Source organism: Phyllostomus discolor, chromosome 5 (assembly GCF_004126475.2).
Source record: "Phyllostomus discolor isolate MPI-MPIP mPhyDis1 chromosome 5, mPhyDis1.pri.v3, whole genome shotgun sequence".
Classification (NCBI taxonomy): Eukaryota; Metazoa; Chordata; class Mammalia; order Chiroptera; family Phyllostomidae; genus Phyllostomus; species Phyllostomus discolor.
The window spans coordinates 121,893,429-121,909,333 of record NC_040907.2 but is presented as its reverse complement, the minus strand read 5'-3'; the positions used below and the strand labels follow the sequence as shown (position 1 = coordinate 121,909,333).

At 38.4% G+C, this 15,905-nt stretch overlaps 1 protein-coding gene across 1 annotated transcript in view; it reads left to right on the top strand.

The window, feature by feature from the left end:
- Positions 1 to 15,905, top strand: part of SAMD8 (sterile alpha motif domain containing 8) — a 68,336-nt gene that overhangs the window by 38,110 nt on the left and 14,321 nt on the right. Inside the window, exons 3-4 of the mRNA XM_028511669.2 lie at positions 10,436 to 10,531; positions 12,830 to 12,947. Of these exons, the coding sequence (XP_028367470.1) occupies positions 10,436 to 10,531; positions 12,830 to 12,947 (214 nt within the window). The remainder of the gene's footprint in view (positions 1 to 10,435; positions 10,532 to 12,829; positions 12,948 to 15,905) is intronic.

Below are 15,905 nucleotides of genomic sequence, written 5' to 3'. Positions count from 1 at the left end.
TGAGAATGTCAGAGCAGAAAGAGTGTTATGTATCCTGGAATACAAGTTAAAAAAGCAGTTTAAGAAAGCAGGAATACTTTTTTTTTCTTTTTTTTTTTTTTTTGTTGTAGGTGCTAGTGGTGTCATTGTGGTGTTTTTTTTTTCTGGTGGTGCGGTGGTGGGGCTGGTGCTGGTGGTGGTGAGAAAGCAGGAATAACTAATAGTTAGCTCTGTCAAGTGTTGCTGAGGGGCCAAGTATGATGAGGGTAGTGGACCACTGGATTTATCAACGTGTTGTCATCAGTAACCTTGACAAAAGTTAATAAGGGCACAAGCCTGACTTTAATAGATTCAAGAGAGAATGTGAGACTTACTGGAATGTACCTAAAAGTATATCTCCATAAATATGAAACAACATATGTGCAAAGTTATTTATTATGACATTACTTGTAATAAGTATAAATATTGTAAATATTCTAAATGCTTATCTATGGAAAACGAGCAGAATATACTAAGTTATATCTATACAATAGAGTAAGGTATAATCAGAAAAAGAATAAGGAAGATTTCTGTGAATGGGTACAAAAGATTTGCAGGAAAGCCCTGACTTGTGTGGCTCAGTTGGTTGGGCATCACTCCACAAAGCGAAAGGTCACGGTTTGAGTCCTGGTCAGGGCATATGCCTGGATTGCAGACATGGTCCCCCATCGGGCACATGTGGGAGGCACTGATTGATGTTTCTCTCTCATGTCAATGTTTCTCTCCCTCTCTTTCTCCATACCTTGTCTTCTTTCTAAAAAAATAAATAAAATCTTAAAAAAAAAGATTTGCAGGAATAACTCAGTAGCAGTGAGCATCATTAGCATCCATATCGTGGTTTCTAAATACCAATACCTACTGAAAGTAACCCCAGACCAAGGCTCTTTAGAGAAATGGCTGATTTTTAAGTCTGGGGCAAAGAAAATGAAAAATGAGCCTGAATCAGATCTTGTGCCATAAAGCAAGGAAGTACACAAAACCAATGGAAACATATCAAAAGGACATAGGAACTGGTATGAAGGGGCTCCCACTGATCAAATTAGGACAATTGGAACATTAAAAAGCATAGTTATGGTAATGAATTACAATATACAGGGGTTGGCAAGGGTAGGTTTACAGTTGTGATATAAATAAATAATACTAAATAATACAAGAATAAACTGTTTCATGTACTCACAACTGTAAACCTACTTTTGCCTACTTCTGTATTGAATAAGAAAAAGAATCAGTGATCTATAGTGAGAAACAAAACCAGCAAAGAGTGGTGGGGTGAGATGGAAAGTTCTTCAAGAATAATATCAACAAATAACTATGGCTGGCCTGACTATTTTGCTATCTCCATTATAATAATTGATTCAGGCAAGTGGATGCTAACATCCATTAGGTGAAAGGCCATTGGGAATCAGGATAGTTACATGACCTGAAAGTAGCAACTCACATAATACTTAATTACAGGGGTTATAAGGTACCTTTACCACGGCAAGACCTGATGTGTCATTTTAACCAAATAGTCAAAGGTAATATCATGGTGGGACAAACTGATAACTATATGCACTGAACATGGTGTTCACAAATCACCTATGTAATGATCTTGCCAAAAAATGTATTCTAATGTAATCCTGAGAAAATTATCAGACAAATCCAGAACATGGAACATTTTATAAGACAGCTAGCTGATTTAGACTCTCCAAAAATGTCAGTGTCATGGCAGACAAAAGCCAGGCAGAGGGAACTGAAAGGGAAATTGAAGAGACACAACCAAGAGTAATGCATGAACTTTAATTAGATCCTATGTTAAAAAAAATAAATACTGCTGAAAAGGATATTTTTGGAACAATTTGAAAAATTTGAATATGGACCACATATTAATATAACACCAAATCATTGTTACAGTTTCCTGGGTATAGTGTAGTGGGTTGTGAAGAGGACACCCTTGTTCTTAGGAGATACATGATAAAGTATTCGGGGAGAAAATATTATAATGTCTGCAATTACTTAGGGAGTATATATGCATGTGGGTATTTATAGAAAGAGGGAAATAGAGCAAATATGAACAATGTTAATTATTATAAACAATTAGATTTAAGTGAAGAATATTATAAAGTATTTATTCTTTCAGCTTCTCTTTTGGTATGATCAGAATTTTTCAGAGTAAAAAATGGGCAAAAAAATATGAAGAGAGATAAAGAGAATGGGAAGAAAGAAATTGGAAACAATCAGGTCTTAGAGGTTTTCCTTTAAGGGAAGTAGAGAAAAATGAAGCTGGAGCATGGGGAGAGGAGGAAAGGGTTTGGAATTACCAGGGTTTTGTTTTAGGTGGGCCATATTATAGCATGTTTGTTGAATTGAGGATAGGAATGACCCAATTTGGGGGGTGATGTTAGAGGAGAGGGTGCATTGTTGGAGTCATGTGCTTGAGTATATGAAAAGGGATGGGATCCACTGGGTTGGAGAGGCTGGTCTTAGGCATAGGGACTGTTCATCTGTAACAGAGGGGAAGGTAGAAAAGATGGAAGCAGAGGTACAATGTTGCTGGATATGATCGTGGAACCTTAAAAAATGCTCTCCTGGTTGTTTTTCTTTTCTTTGTGAACAGAGAGTTAGAATGGAGAGAAGTGTGGTGGTTTGAGACGAGGTGTAAAACAGTCATCTAGGAGAGTGAATAGACTTGTATGATACAATGGCAGCACTAAAGGCCTCCTTCTGGTTAGTAGTCATGTTGGCATTGTGTGTATTGCCAGCCTTACTCAACTGCACAGATACAGGAAAGGAATAGTAGATAATTGGATTTAAGCAGAATTGGAAGTTTTGTTAGGCAGTGTACAATGAAGAAAAAAGAAGCAAAGGAGCGATTACAGTGACCTACTATGGTTCAGTTGAGTAAGGAGGGACGTAAAGATAGGAGGTAGATGAAGGACAGTGAATTATTGTAAAATCAATGGCTTTTAGGTCTCAGAATTATTGAAGTTGGAGTACCAGAAGGCATAAGCTGGAGAGACAAGTGGTGTTGGTTGGTGTTAGTATGGGATTCTTGAAATTGACATTATAAAGAATAATCTTGATGATGACGAGATCCAGGTTATAAACATGGGTGTGAGTCACTGAAGTAGAGTAAAAGACAAGGTCATAGGAGAAGTTAAAAGGGAAGCGAGTAAAAAGAACACAAATTACAACAGCAGTATTTTGGAAAAAATTACAGTGAAGTAAAAACTAAAATATTCAAGAAATGAGAAAATGGATACTGAGGGTCTATAGATGACTATAACAAGGCATAATGGGAGAAAAGAAGGAAAATCGTCTGGAAGAGTAATATGGATTTTAAAGTGTACAGTTCAGTGGTTTTAGTGTATTTACAAAGTTGCGCGTCCATCACCACTAATTCCAAAACATTGTCATTGCCCTCCAAAGAAACTCATAGCCATTATCAGTCACATCCCATTCCCTTCTGTCTCTACACCCTGGCAACTACCAATCTGCTTTCTGTTTCCATGGATTTGCCTGTTCTGAACAGTTCCTACAAATGGAGTCATACAGTATGTGTGTTTCTGGCTTCTTTTAGTTAGCATGATGTTTTTAAGATTCATCCACAGAGTAGTATGCATCAGTATTTTGTTCCTTCTAATTACAGAATGATATTTCACTGTATGAAGATGCTACAATTTGTTGATGAATGTTTGAGTTGTATCTAATTTTGGGATACTATTAATGCTGCTATAAACATTAGCGTACAAAGCTTTGCATAGACACGTTTTCAATTCACAATGGGGATTTGAAAACAAATTTTGCCTAACTCAATTGTGCCACCACTACACAGCTCCATGCTCTTAAGTATCTAAACTTTCTTTATTCATGGGAGAATGGTAGCAGGGGCTGTCAGGGTTCTTCCTATATCCTCTCAGATCTGGTTTCCATTTTCTTGCTCACTGGTACTCCAACATGAAGCAAATGTGTGTCTTTGCTGGAGAGCTGCTCTTGGGCTGCTGTAACATACTTTGCCTGCTTGAAAAGGGAGCCAGGCATGCTTGGAAATTTACATCTCTCCAGCAGCAGCTCTTAACCAGTGACGGATGAGGTGGGGTGCAAATACTGCATTTATCTTTGTCCTAATTGGGACAACTTTTAGGTCAGACCTATACTGTCTCCCAAATGCCCCATAAAAGTGAGCCAAAGTTATCCTTGCCTGAGGTTCCCACAGGGTTGTGCTGGATGTCTCACCCTTGCCTTGCTTCCTTGTGTTTCTGATCTCATTTCCCCCCGCCCTATGGTTTTCCTTTGGGAACACTCGTAATGACATTCACACTGATCTTCCTTTCAGAGTGTGCTTCTGAAAACAAATTTTTGTGTGTGAAAAGGAAAGGAAGTGTTTATTTAAAGCTATACAGACTTAAAGCAGTGACCCAGTGTCTTCGTTAAAATCTTAAAGTCTTTTAGGATACCCACAGATACACACAGTCCTTCCTTCTCCCTCTGCCCTAATCTGGGGTACTGTATCTCAGGAAAAGAAGCAGAAGTCCGTGATTCAGCTCCTGGCACCATCAGCTGTGTTGCCTACAGGGATCTCCAGTTAATCCAAAGCCATGTGGTACCTTCTCATGGCCCACCAGCAAGAGTCCTTTCACCTCCAGGCAAAGTTTCCAGGCAAAGTTTCTCCTGCCTCCTAAGCCACGTGGCAAAAGGGAGCACCCCAAAGCCACATGGTTCTCTCCCTCACCAAAGCTGCACAGTCTGGGTTTAAATCCCCGCGCCAACCCTCCTCTGCACTTCCATTTCTGACTCCTCTTACAATCGGTTTGCTTCTAAAATTTACTTGACACAATTTCAAGAGCTTCAGCACAACATAAAATTAGAAGGAGACAGGGATGCTTCTAGAGACGGGCCCACTTACAACAATGAAGGGATAGCTGATAACCGTAACAGCAAAGGAGGAAATAGAAGCACTATAAAAAGAAAACATAAATAATGGAAAAAACCACATTGATCTGGGGCTTAACTCATCTTTATTTCTCAGTAGTCCTTGAGGTCATTATTGTGTTCAAGGTAATAATCAGTGTTCACAATGATGACTTTGAATTACCAAAGAAGATTAAATTCTATCCAGGAAAAAAGGCATATTATGCATTTTATAAGCTTTGTGTTGTTAGTATGAGATATTGAGTACATATTTGACAGTGTCCTCACAACACTCCACTAAAATGACAGTAAAAGGGAGGGGGAGTTCCTATAAACCTATGAAGGCAAAAGTTGTGATAATAATAAAAATTGGAAAGTGGAAAGTGTGTGTCTGTTGTAAGATTGGGAGTGGGACTAGCAGTGCCCAAGAGGTGAGTTTATTTGTACTATGAAACTCTAGAAAAACTCTCGAAACAGGAGGCACCAAGCATCTCTCAAGAACAGATACAGATAGGAGCTAAATACAGGAGATTTGGTTGAAAGTCAATCTAAGAAGCTTTTAGACCTGCTGGCCTCCAACAGAAGACAGGTAGGATATTTTCCCAAGTAGCTGAATGTCAGGCACTGTGGACTTAGAGACATGAGGTCCACATGAGAACAAAGGTGCCTGTTTTTCAGTATGTTTTCAAAAGGATTAACTGTACATCTATGTACTGGTCATTGAGACTCCCAGCTTCTTTCCCATCTGTACTTTCGCCTAGCCCCATCCCCCAGACAGAACAGTCTTCTTGGAAAACCTGCACAAGAGAAGAGAATTGTAGATACTGTGGTAGGGAAGATAGCCCTATCTCATTAACCAGACCTCAGTTCAATTACTCTATAGTAAAACCTACGACTTGATAAGCTCAGTCCATGAACATAGAACGTGAATTTTTTTGTTTGTTTTTAAGTACTTCACTGTCAGATGTAAATGGTCAGTCAAGAATCACCAGACGTTTGAGGAAAACAGACCAATGCAAACAGAAAAAGCAAACTGGGAGTACAAAATTGGGAGCAAAAGAACACTTCAAAACAAATAATTATTCATATTCTCACAGATAACAGATGTTGCATTCTATGAGACAGTAAAAGTAGCCTGTAAAAAAGGAAAATTCAGAGGAAAAGGTTTTTGGAAAATAAAAAATGAAAGTAGAAATTTAAAACCAGCAGGTGGCTCAGTGGATTGATGCTGACCTGTGAACTGGAAGGTCGACAGTTCAATTCCCAGTCAGGGCACAGGCCTGGGTTGCAGGCCAGGTCCCCAGTCAGGGGTGTACAAGAGGCAACTGATCAATGTATCTCTCACACATTGATGTTTCTCTCCCTCTCTTTCTCTCTCCCTTCCCCTCTCTCTAAAACTAAATAAATAAAATCTTTAAAAATTAAAATAAAACCATCAGGATAATTGGAACATGGCTTTGATTAAATTGCCCAGCATGTAAAACAAATGAAAAATAGAGGAGAAAAGTAAGGTTAATCCACTTGGCCCAACAGTGAACAAGTAGGGGTTCTATAAAGAATACATAGAGAAAATGAGGGGGGCAATACTAAGATACGATACAAGGAAATTTTCCATAACCAAAGGACATGACTTTTCATATTAAAAGGGCGCACTGAGCACCCAGTATAAGATGAAAAATTTCAGAATAGTGGGTATAACAGGATCCTAAAAAGCTTCTTAAGAGATAAAACTGGTAACATACAAAGGTTGGAAATCCAAATAGCATCAAACTTGTTAGCAAAGGTAGAAACTGGAAGACAGTGGAACAATGTTTCTAACATTCTGAGAGAAAATAATGTCTAACTTAGAATTCTCAGTCCAGGCAAACTACCAGTTAGGTATAAGTCTAGACTCAAGGGTATTTTTAAATTTGCAAGTCTCAGAATGTTTACTCTCCAACCCCACATCTATTAGAATTGCTAAATTGAAAAAGCAAAGATTGATAATAGCAAGGCCTGGCAAGGATTCAGAGCAACTGATACTGTCATACATTTCTGGTAGAAATGCAAAATGATACAACTGCTTTGAAAACAATTTGATAGTTTCTTAGGAAGTTAAACATACACTTAAAGTAGGAAACATAGTAGGAAACATACACTCAACAGTTTTACTCGTAGGTATTTACCCAAGAAGAATGAAAACATGTCCATGCCAAGACCTGTATGTGGTCTTTATTCACAGTCACCCAAAACTGAAAATAGCCCAAAATATTCATCAACCAGTGAAATAAAGAAATAAAGGAATGAATAAAGAATTATAATTACATGTAAAAACATAGATGAATCTGAAATGTGTTATGCTGAATGAGTACAGTCAGACACAAGAGGAATCCGGATACATACTGTGTGAGTACATTTATGTGCCATCCTGGAAAAGGCAGACCTCTAAGGGTCGAATCAGATTGGTGGTTGCCCAAGGGCTGAAAGTGAGGAGGGGTAGCTGTTGACTACAGAGGGGCACAAGGAAACTTTTTGGACTAATGAAAATGTTCTGTATCTTTAATGTGTGGCAGTTACATGACTGAATGTTTGTCAAAACGCATTGAACTGTATAGCTAAAAAGGGCAAATTTTTCTGTTTGTAAATTAAACCTCAAAAAATCTGACACTAAAAATAAGTTTATCCTCCAGCCTTTCTTTCTTAGAAAACACTGGAGAATACACACCATCAAAACTAAGGGGTAGTAAACTGAGAAAGAGCCCTGGCTGGTGTGGCTCGGTGGATTGAGCGCTGGCTTGTGAACCAAAGGGTTGCTGGTTCTTTTCCCAGTCAGAGCACACGCCTGGGTATAGGTTAGAGCGCCCTGGTAGCGGGTGTGTGAGAGGCAACCACACATTGATGTTTCTCTCCCTCTCTTTCTCCCTCCCTTCCCTCTCTCCAAAAGTCAATAAATAAATAATCTTAAAAAATTAAAATTACATGAGAGGAGTCTTTTTTTTCCCAAAGTAATAGGTAAAATATAAGTTTTTTAAAGAAGATGATAGACTCTCCTCAGTTACTCTTTTTTTTTTTTTTTTAATTTTGTTCATTTATTTTTAGAGAGGGAAGGGAGGGAGGGAGAGAGAGAGAGAGAAACATCAATGTGCGGTTGCTGGGGGTCATGGCCTGCAACCTAGGCATGTGCCCTAACTGAGAATCGAACCTGTGATGCCTGGTTCGCAGCCCGAGCTCAATCCACTGAGCCACGCCAGCCAGGGCTATCTCCTCAGTTATTCTGAATAAGATTTGGGGTAGACTGTTCATATCTTTAAGATTTCATATTTTCTTTTAAAAATACCTTTATTTCCTTAGTTATAAAATTAACATGCCATTGAATAAAAATTTTTAGTGGAAAGTACAAAGATTAACAATAAAACCATCAATAATCCCACTCCCCCAGAGTTGACCTATTTGGACTAATCCATTTCCATCTCCTTTCTCCCTCTTACCTTCCCTTTCTCCACCCTTCTTCCTTCTCCTTCCCTTCCCTTCTTTCTGCCTTTTTTCCTCTTTCTTCCTTTTCTTTCTTTCCTTTGTTTTCTTTGTTTTCTTTCTTTCTCTCCCTCCCACACCCTCATTCTTTTCAAAATAAGAAATATGCCATGTCTTTTACTAGTGGGTAACCACAAGAGCTGTGCATTTGGTGAGGAAAGAAATCAGTAGAAAAGAGAAAGAGCAAATATAAAGCAAAGGGAGACAGGAAGATATAAAGGAGTAAAACAAAACCAAATATAGTAGTCCCCTCTTAGCCAGGGTTTCACTTTCCACAGTTTGTGGTCACCCATGGTCTGAAAATATTAGGTAGAAAACTACAGATATAATTCATAAGTTTCAAATTGTGCGCCATTCTGAGTAGTGGGTTTGAAACCTTTCACTGTCCTGCTTCATTCCGCCCGGGGCGTGAATCATCTCTTTGTCCAGCCTATCCATGCCATGTATGCTACCTGCCCATTAGTCACTTGGTAGCCATCTCAGTTATATGATTGACTGCCATGGTATCACAGTGCTTGAGTTCAGGTAACCTTTATTGGACTTAATAATGTCTCATTTACCTCACTTCATCCCATAGGCATTTTATCATCTCCCATTGTCACAAGAAGGGAGAGTGCAGTATAAGAAGATATTGCATTAGAGAGAGACAATATTCATACAACTGTCATTATAGTATATTGTTATAATTGTTATATTTTATTAGTTATTATTCTCTTACTGTGCCTAATTTATAAATTAAACTATCACAGGTATGTATAGGAAAAAAATAACATATATAGCGTTTGGTACGATCCATGGTTTTAGGCATCCACTGGGAGTCTTGAAACTGTACCCACAGGTAAGGGGGACATCTGTATGCTGTTGGGTTGGCCAAAAAGTTCGGGCTTTTTTTTTGTTTTTTGTTTTTCTTTTTTTCTGTAGTACCACTTAGTTGTCTTTAACTTCATTTGAAACAATTTAGTTAGATTGTATTGTGTCAGCTGTCCTGTAAGTATGTATTTTTAAAAAAAAACTTATCAGCACTGTTCTGGGAACCAAAAGGTTGCTGATTTGATTCCCACTCAGGGCACATGCCTGGGTTGCAGGCCAGGCTCCTAGGTGGGGGCGTGTGAGAGGCAACCAACTAATCAATGTTTCTCTCCCACTCTTTCTCCCTTCCTTCCCCTCTCTCTAAAAATAGATAATTAAAGTCATTTAAAAAACTTATCAAAATTGGTGCATTTTTTAAGCCATTTTAATATTGAAGGTAGAGGAAAATATACATTTTTGGCATATTATGCTTTATTATTTTAAAAAAGGTAAAAATGCAACTGAAATGCAAAAAAAAAGATTTGTACAGTATGTGGAGAAGGTGGTTTGACAGTGTGACTGTCAAAGGTGGTTTACAAGGTTTCATGCCATGATTTCTCGCTGGATGATTCGCATGGCATGGATGATGCTCCGCACTTGGGTAGACCAGTTGAAGTTGCTGGCAGTTAAATCGAGACATTAATTAAGAACAATCAACATTATGCCACATGGGAGATACCTGACATGCTCAAAATATCCAAATCAACAAACTTATTGGTGAAAATGAAAAATGTGTCTTTTATTTCATGGAAAAAACCATACGGACTTTTTGGCCGACGCAATAAATAAAGAAGGGTCAGGGTCAAGCCCTCTTGTCTGGGTTTTGAAATGAGACCATCATGCAAACAAGGAGCCTTTTTCCTAGCATCTGTGGTGGGCAGTCCTGTATCCAGGTCTACAGTGCTGCTGGGAGGGAAGATGGGATTGTTACTTTTTAACAGAACCGTGACTGGCAATCACTGACAACAGAGATTCTGGTAAGCAGGGGGTACTTTATGAAACAGTCCCCCTAACCTCAGGTTCTCCAGACGTCATCTCTGAAAAGAGATAAAAGTTATAGAGAGCAACTTTAAGTTCATCATTCGAAGGGAATCTTACGGAAAAGAGGGGTGTCATTTATGTCCAAATACTTCTTGTCAGCCTCAAATGTAAATTTTTTCTGTTCCAGTGTTCCTAGAATCCCATGGGCCTTTGCCATGACAGAAGTGTGTGGTGTCATTCTGTGCTACATTTGGATCCTGGTTCTTCTTCTTCACAAACACAGGTACTTCACTTAACTCCATCAAAAGACTGCAAGTGTTTTGACTGTCTTGTGTAAAGTCATCAAACCTGTTTTTCCCTGTGTGGTTTCCTTGTTAATTTCCTTCTCTAGTCGTTGTGACATTATAGTTTGTTTTTTTTTTTATTCTTTCATTTTAGTTGGCAATTTTCTTTTACATTATAGTTATTGACATAGGAACATGTTTTGGTTTTAATCAACAAAAGAGTCAGCTGGAGGTAATATCTTCATATTTTGTAATATTCTGGAAGCATTTTGCAGGTAACTATCAGAGATGTTTAGACATGGGCCAACCATTGACAATCTAGCTGTTAATCTTTCTTTGGAAACATTGAAAATGTCACTTCTGTAGAAGAATAGAAACTCCTCCAAGGACAGTCTCTGGTCTAATGTTCGGTTGGAAAAAATGGTTCTGTGCTTGGTGGAGGCCCATTTAAAAAGGGATTATTTTGTGTGAATCATGCATGCCTAATCAGTATGGTTTACTTTAGGTGGTAGAGGAAATTGCTGAATGGGAAAAGTGCTTCTTTAGCACTTTCACCAAGAAATATAGAGGGAAGGATTTTTTTTCTCATTAAAAAAAAGAAGAGAAGTTCAAGGGGAGGCTTATATACTGCCTTAATGAGGGGGAACTACTCGATGTAAGTAAAAATGAGGCATAGTGAACAAAAAAAAATAAAGAACTAGAAAGTTTGTGGATCTGCTATTCATTGTCTTCGATCGCTGAAGAGGAATAGGCACACTTTCTTGAATTTGTGATCCTTTCTTCTCACAAGGGAGTGCTTGAGGGAAACCGCAGTGACGGGCTTTAGATCCTAAGCTTTAAAAGTGAAAAAAGGTTGATGATTGCTATTCATGTCACACTTTTGGGCCATATTGCACTTCATTCTCTCCCATTTTGTAGCAATATTGCTTAAAACTGGAGGTAGTTTAAAATCATGTGTATCTGCCCTGGCTGGTGTGGCTCAGTGGACTGAGTGCCAGCCTGTGAACTGAAAGGTCACTGGTTCAATTTCTGGCCAGGGCACATGCTTGGGATGTGGGCCAGGTCCCTGGTTGGGGGCGTGTGAGAGACAACTGCTGGATGTTATCTCTCACGCATTGATGTTTCTCTTCCTCTCTTTCTCTCTCCCTTCTCCTGTCTCTAAAAATAAATATATACAATCTTTCAAAACAAAACACCTGTATTTCTGCAGCTTTCTGGTTTAATTTTGTCTTCTAAAACCCTGTGGATTTAAATATATCCACTCTTCAAAACAAGAAAGACATTACTTTATAGGAAACCTTTGTAGATTTAGCAAAACATAGCAGTGGCCAGTTAAGTGCAAATTTTGATGTTTAGTCAGAGAAAGTATTTCTCAAAATGGGATCTTCTGTGCCACTTTCATTAGAATCACATGGCTCTTGTTAAAATGCAGAATCCTAGGCTGCATCTCAGGTGTACACACTGAAGTTTGAAGCATACTAACTTTGTGTTCAGTGCTTTTTTTAAGGGTGGGAGTAGCATTTTGAAAATGTATAAAGCATAGTCCTTGAATTTAAGAATCTTATAGTCTGTTTCAGTTTAAGACACTTAAAAAATAATAATATAACAATACAAGAGATGTTACAATGCACTTTAAAATTTTTTGTTAGAGATATACTTAATATAAAACAATATTAAAAGCAACTCAATATTTTATAGCTTAAGTTTAACTTAGGTTAAATAACATTTTGTAGATAGGCACTGTCATTAAGAAATTTACAGTGATATTAATGAGCAAAAAATTTCCTAGAACCACGTGTTCAACTTTACCTCTCATTAAGTAAATAACTTACAAGCAATATATGAGTAATTGGACTAACAGTAAGCCTAGAGTCAGGCTAGGTACTAGTCTTCGCTTTTATGTGACTCTTTTGCTTTCTCTTAGCCATGTTTTCTTATTAATGAAGTGATGGTCTTAGGTCTGCACTGTCAAAGATGGCAGGTGGTAGCCACATGTGGCCATTTAAATTTAAATTAGTAAAACAAATAAAATTAATATTCAGTTCCTCAGCTGTATTAGTCACATTTCAAGTGCTCAAGAGCCACACGTAGATAACTTACTGGACAGTGCACTTACAGAACATTTTCATCACTGCAGAAAGTTCTTCTGGACAGTGATCATCTCTAAGATTTCTGTCCTCTTCCAGGAGTCCAGCAGTTTTCCTGCTTGCTCTCTCTCTTTAAGGAAACATCTGATGTCTGGGATTTGCTTTGTTTGTTTTCTGATCTTTCTCCCTTTTTGGTCACTCTGTTCACAGGTCAATACTTCTGCGAAGGCTCTGTAGCCTGATGGGCACTGTGTTCTTGCTTCGCTGCTTTACCATGTTTGTGACCTCCCTCTCCGTGCCAGGACAACACCTGCAGTGCACTGGAAAGGTACCCTGCTGCCTTCTTATCGTTCTTTCCTCTTGCTCTTGGTGGGTTGATGGCACCACATATGCAGCAGGGCTAAGATTTCGCTTTTATTATTAAAATGTGCTGTCTAGTATTTTCAGTATCTGTAATAAACCTCTAGAAATATTAACTTTGGTAAAAACGTTAAGCCAGAATCTACCTTACTTGATCCATTGATGTGCTATTAAGCTATAGAAAAAATGTTTCTTTGCATTAACCATTTTCTCTTTCTTACTATCTTCAGCATCCTTGGTTCTTCATATCATATGACTGGTCCCCTCACTGTCCTCATCAGTCCTTTTTTAAAAGTGTTGCAGTTTGATTACATTACATTTGAAATATAGTACCCACTACTCTAAACTTTACTCTTTCTGAGATATACTAAGTAATAGCTGATTTTTTGTTTTTGTTTTATACTTTGTAGTTTGTTTTGGTATACTGTAGACATCTCTTCTGGTTAAATTGAGAGAGAAGAGATTCTGTAGATGGGAATAAAAAACCTGGGTTTTGAATAACTTAAAAAAAAACCCTGAAAATCACTACTTTATATATAAAATTGGCTGTTGTGACTCATTAAGTTTGGACAAAAGAATTTATTATCCTTCTTTTCTAAGCATCCATGCTTTAGTTGTGTTCCCATATATTCAAATGTATATATTAACACCTTTGTTATTTTAATGTTATTTGTAAAGTGTAAAACAAAATTAAGTGTCAGTTCTTCTACTGCAATATAAATAGCTGAAATGCCAACAAGGGAAGATTAAGCGGCCAAAGGAGATCAAGAGCTAAAAATATAGCTCTGAGCTAAAGGGTGACAAACTTTCTCCAGGTATTAGGAGACTGCCCAGTAAGAAAGGTGGAAGTGAAACTGGAAAAGTCTGCATTCATGCTGTCTGTCACTACCAGAACCGATAAGTAGAGGCAAGGACTGAATCCTATTTATTTTATTTTTTTAAGATTGTATTTATTTTTTAGAGAGGGGGAAGGGAGGCAGGAAGAGAGGGAGAGAAACAGTGATGTGTGAGAGACATATCGGTCAGTTGCATGACCTCAACTGGGGACCTGGCCCACAACCTAGACATGTGCCCTGACTGGGAATCAAACCGGTAACCTTTCAGTTCGAGGGTCAGCACTACATCCACTGAGCCACACCAGCCAGGGCCAAGGATGGAATTTTTATGGATGCTTTATTCAGATAGCTGGTGACCTGAGAAGATGGCAGGTTATGTACCCTAAAAGACTGTATTACATTTCATTTTAAGTCAACCTTTAAAAAAAAAAGATCTTATTTATATTTCTAGAGATGGAGAGGGGGCAAGAAAGAGAGGAAGAGAAACATCAATGTGTGAGAGAAATATTAATTGGTTGCCTCTCACATGCTCCCAACTGGGAACCTGGCCTGTAATCCAGGTGTGTGCCCTGATTGGGAATTGAACTGGCAACCTTTTAGTTCATAGGCTAGAGCTCAAGCCAACCTTTTTATAAAGAAAAGAAAAGTGTAGGTAAGGGGTGTGGAATTCAAGGAAAAGGTTAATCAGATAAAAGCTGCAGTCCTGGCAATTTTCCTGGCATCCTTTCATCTGTTGACCAGTGACTCTTTATCTGTGTCCTGGGCTGCTGACTTTTTCCCTAGAGCACAATTGCTCAGATACCATCTTAATTGCTTGCAGTCCTCCTGGGCCACAAAGGTCGAATTGCTGGTGGGTCTCCTAGAGTCAGGGTGGGTCCATCCAGTTATACATTCCAGTTCCTGGAACAATAGCTTTCTACATACATTAATTACTAAGCTCATTAACTATAACTTAAAACTAAAAATTTTCCAACTCGAGTTCCCCCATCATTTCCCCACTGTCAGTTTAAACTATCTTAGTTCTAGGTCAGTTTCATATGGAAGTAATCATTTTGCTATTGAGCCTGTATCTTCGCATTAGAAAGTCTGGTAGTGGGGTTAGGAATATACCTGATTGCAGATCCCCATAAGGGGGCACATTGTGTGCAACAACAAACTATGATACTGAAAAAGATGAAAAGAAGGAAGACAACAAATGCCTCTCTAAGGCCAGTAATTCTAGGCAGCCAGGAGGTTAGTTTAGACAAATCAATACCAAACAGTCCCTCTCTTTGTTTTATCCTAGACACTACTTCATTTATTTGCTTTACTTTATGCTCTGTGAGCTGTGAATCATCAGTCAGGTTGAAACAGCAGAGTCCTTTAAATTTTTCACATCCATGATTATGTCTTAAAAGGAGGTAGTCTGTAGCTGCACGGTTTTCTAATACGCTTCTCTAACTTGTCCTGGTTCTTGACTGATGGCGCTCAAGACTGAGAGGTGGCATTCAAGGCTTTTACCATTGCTTAGGCTAATTGACTTATTCCTACATTCAAAAAAGGTTACCATCAAAGGCATTGCAAATATAGTCAAAGATACATTCAGTGGGGCTAAAAAAGGTGTAAATAAATCACTGTTACAATCAGATGCAAGGAACAGTTTCCATTGAGCCCAGGTGGTATGTGCCCTCTGAGGCCTAAACATTGTCAGTCTTCCTAGAGACCATGGTCCCCTAGAACTGTTTGCTGGAACATAGGAATAAATAGTCCTTCCACATATTAGGAACCATCCTACAGGCAATTGGATGTCACTAAAAGCATAAAATACATTAGTGGTGGTGGTGTGATTCACATTCACGTCTGCTGAAAACATAAAACAGTTTTTAGTACAGTTGACAGAAGTTGCACACTCTTCAGCTAGGGCTACATTAGTAACTTTTTAGGTAAACATTTCCCTGTCCTTTAGAGTTACCACAGGTCCCCAATTCTAAATGTTGGAGTAGGTTATGTTTTCACTGATATGCTTAAATAAAGTATAATTTCAATGGCTTTCTAGGGGAGCACAAACACCTAGACATGAAGTGAAAATTTGTTTTGCAAGACAAAAATCA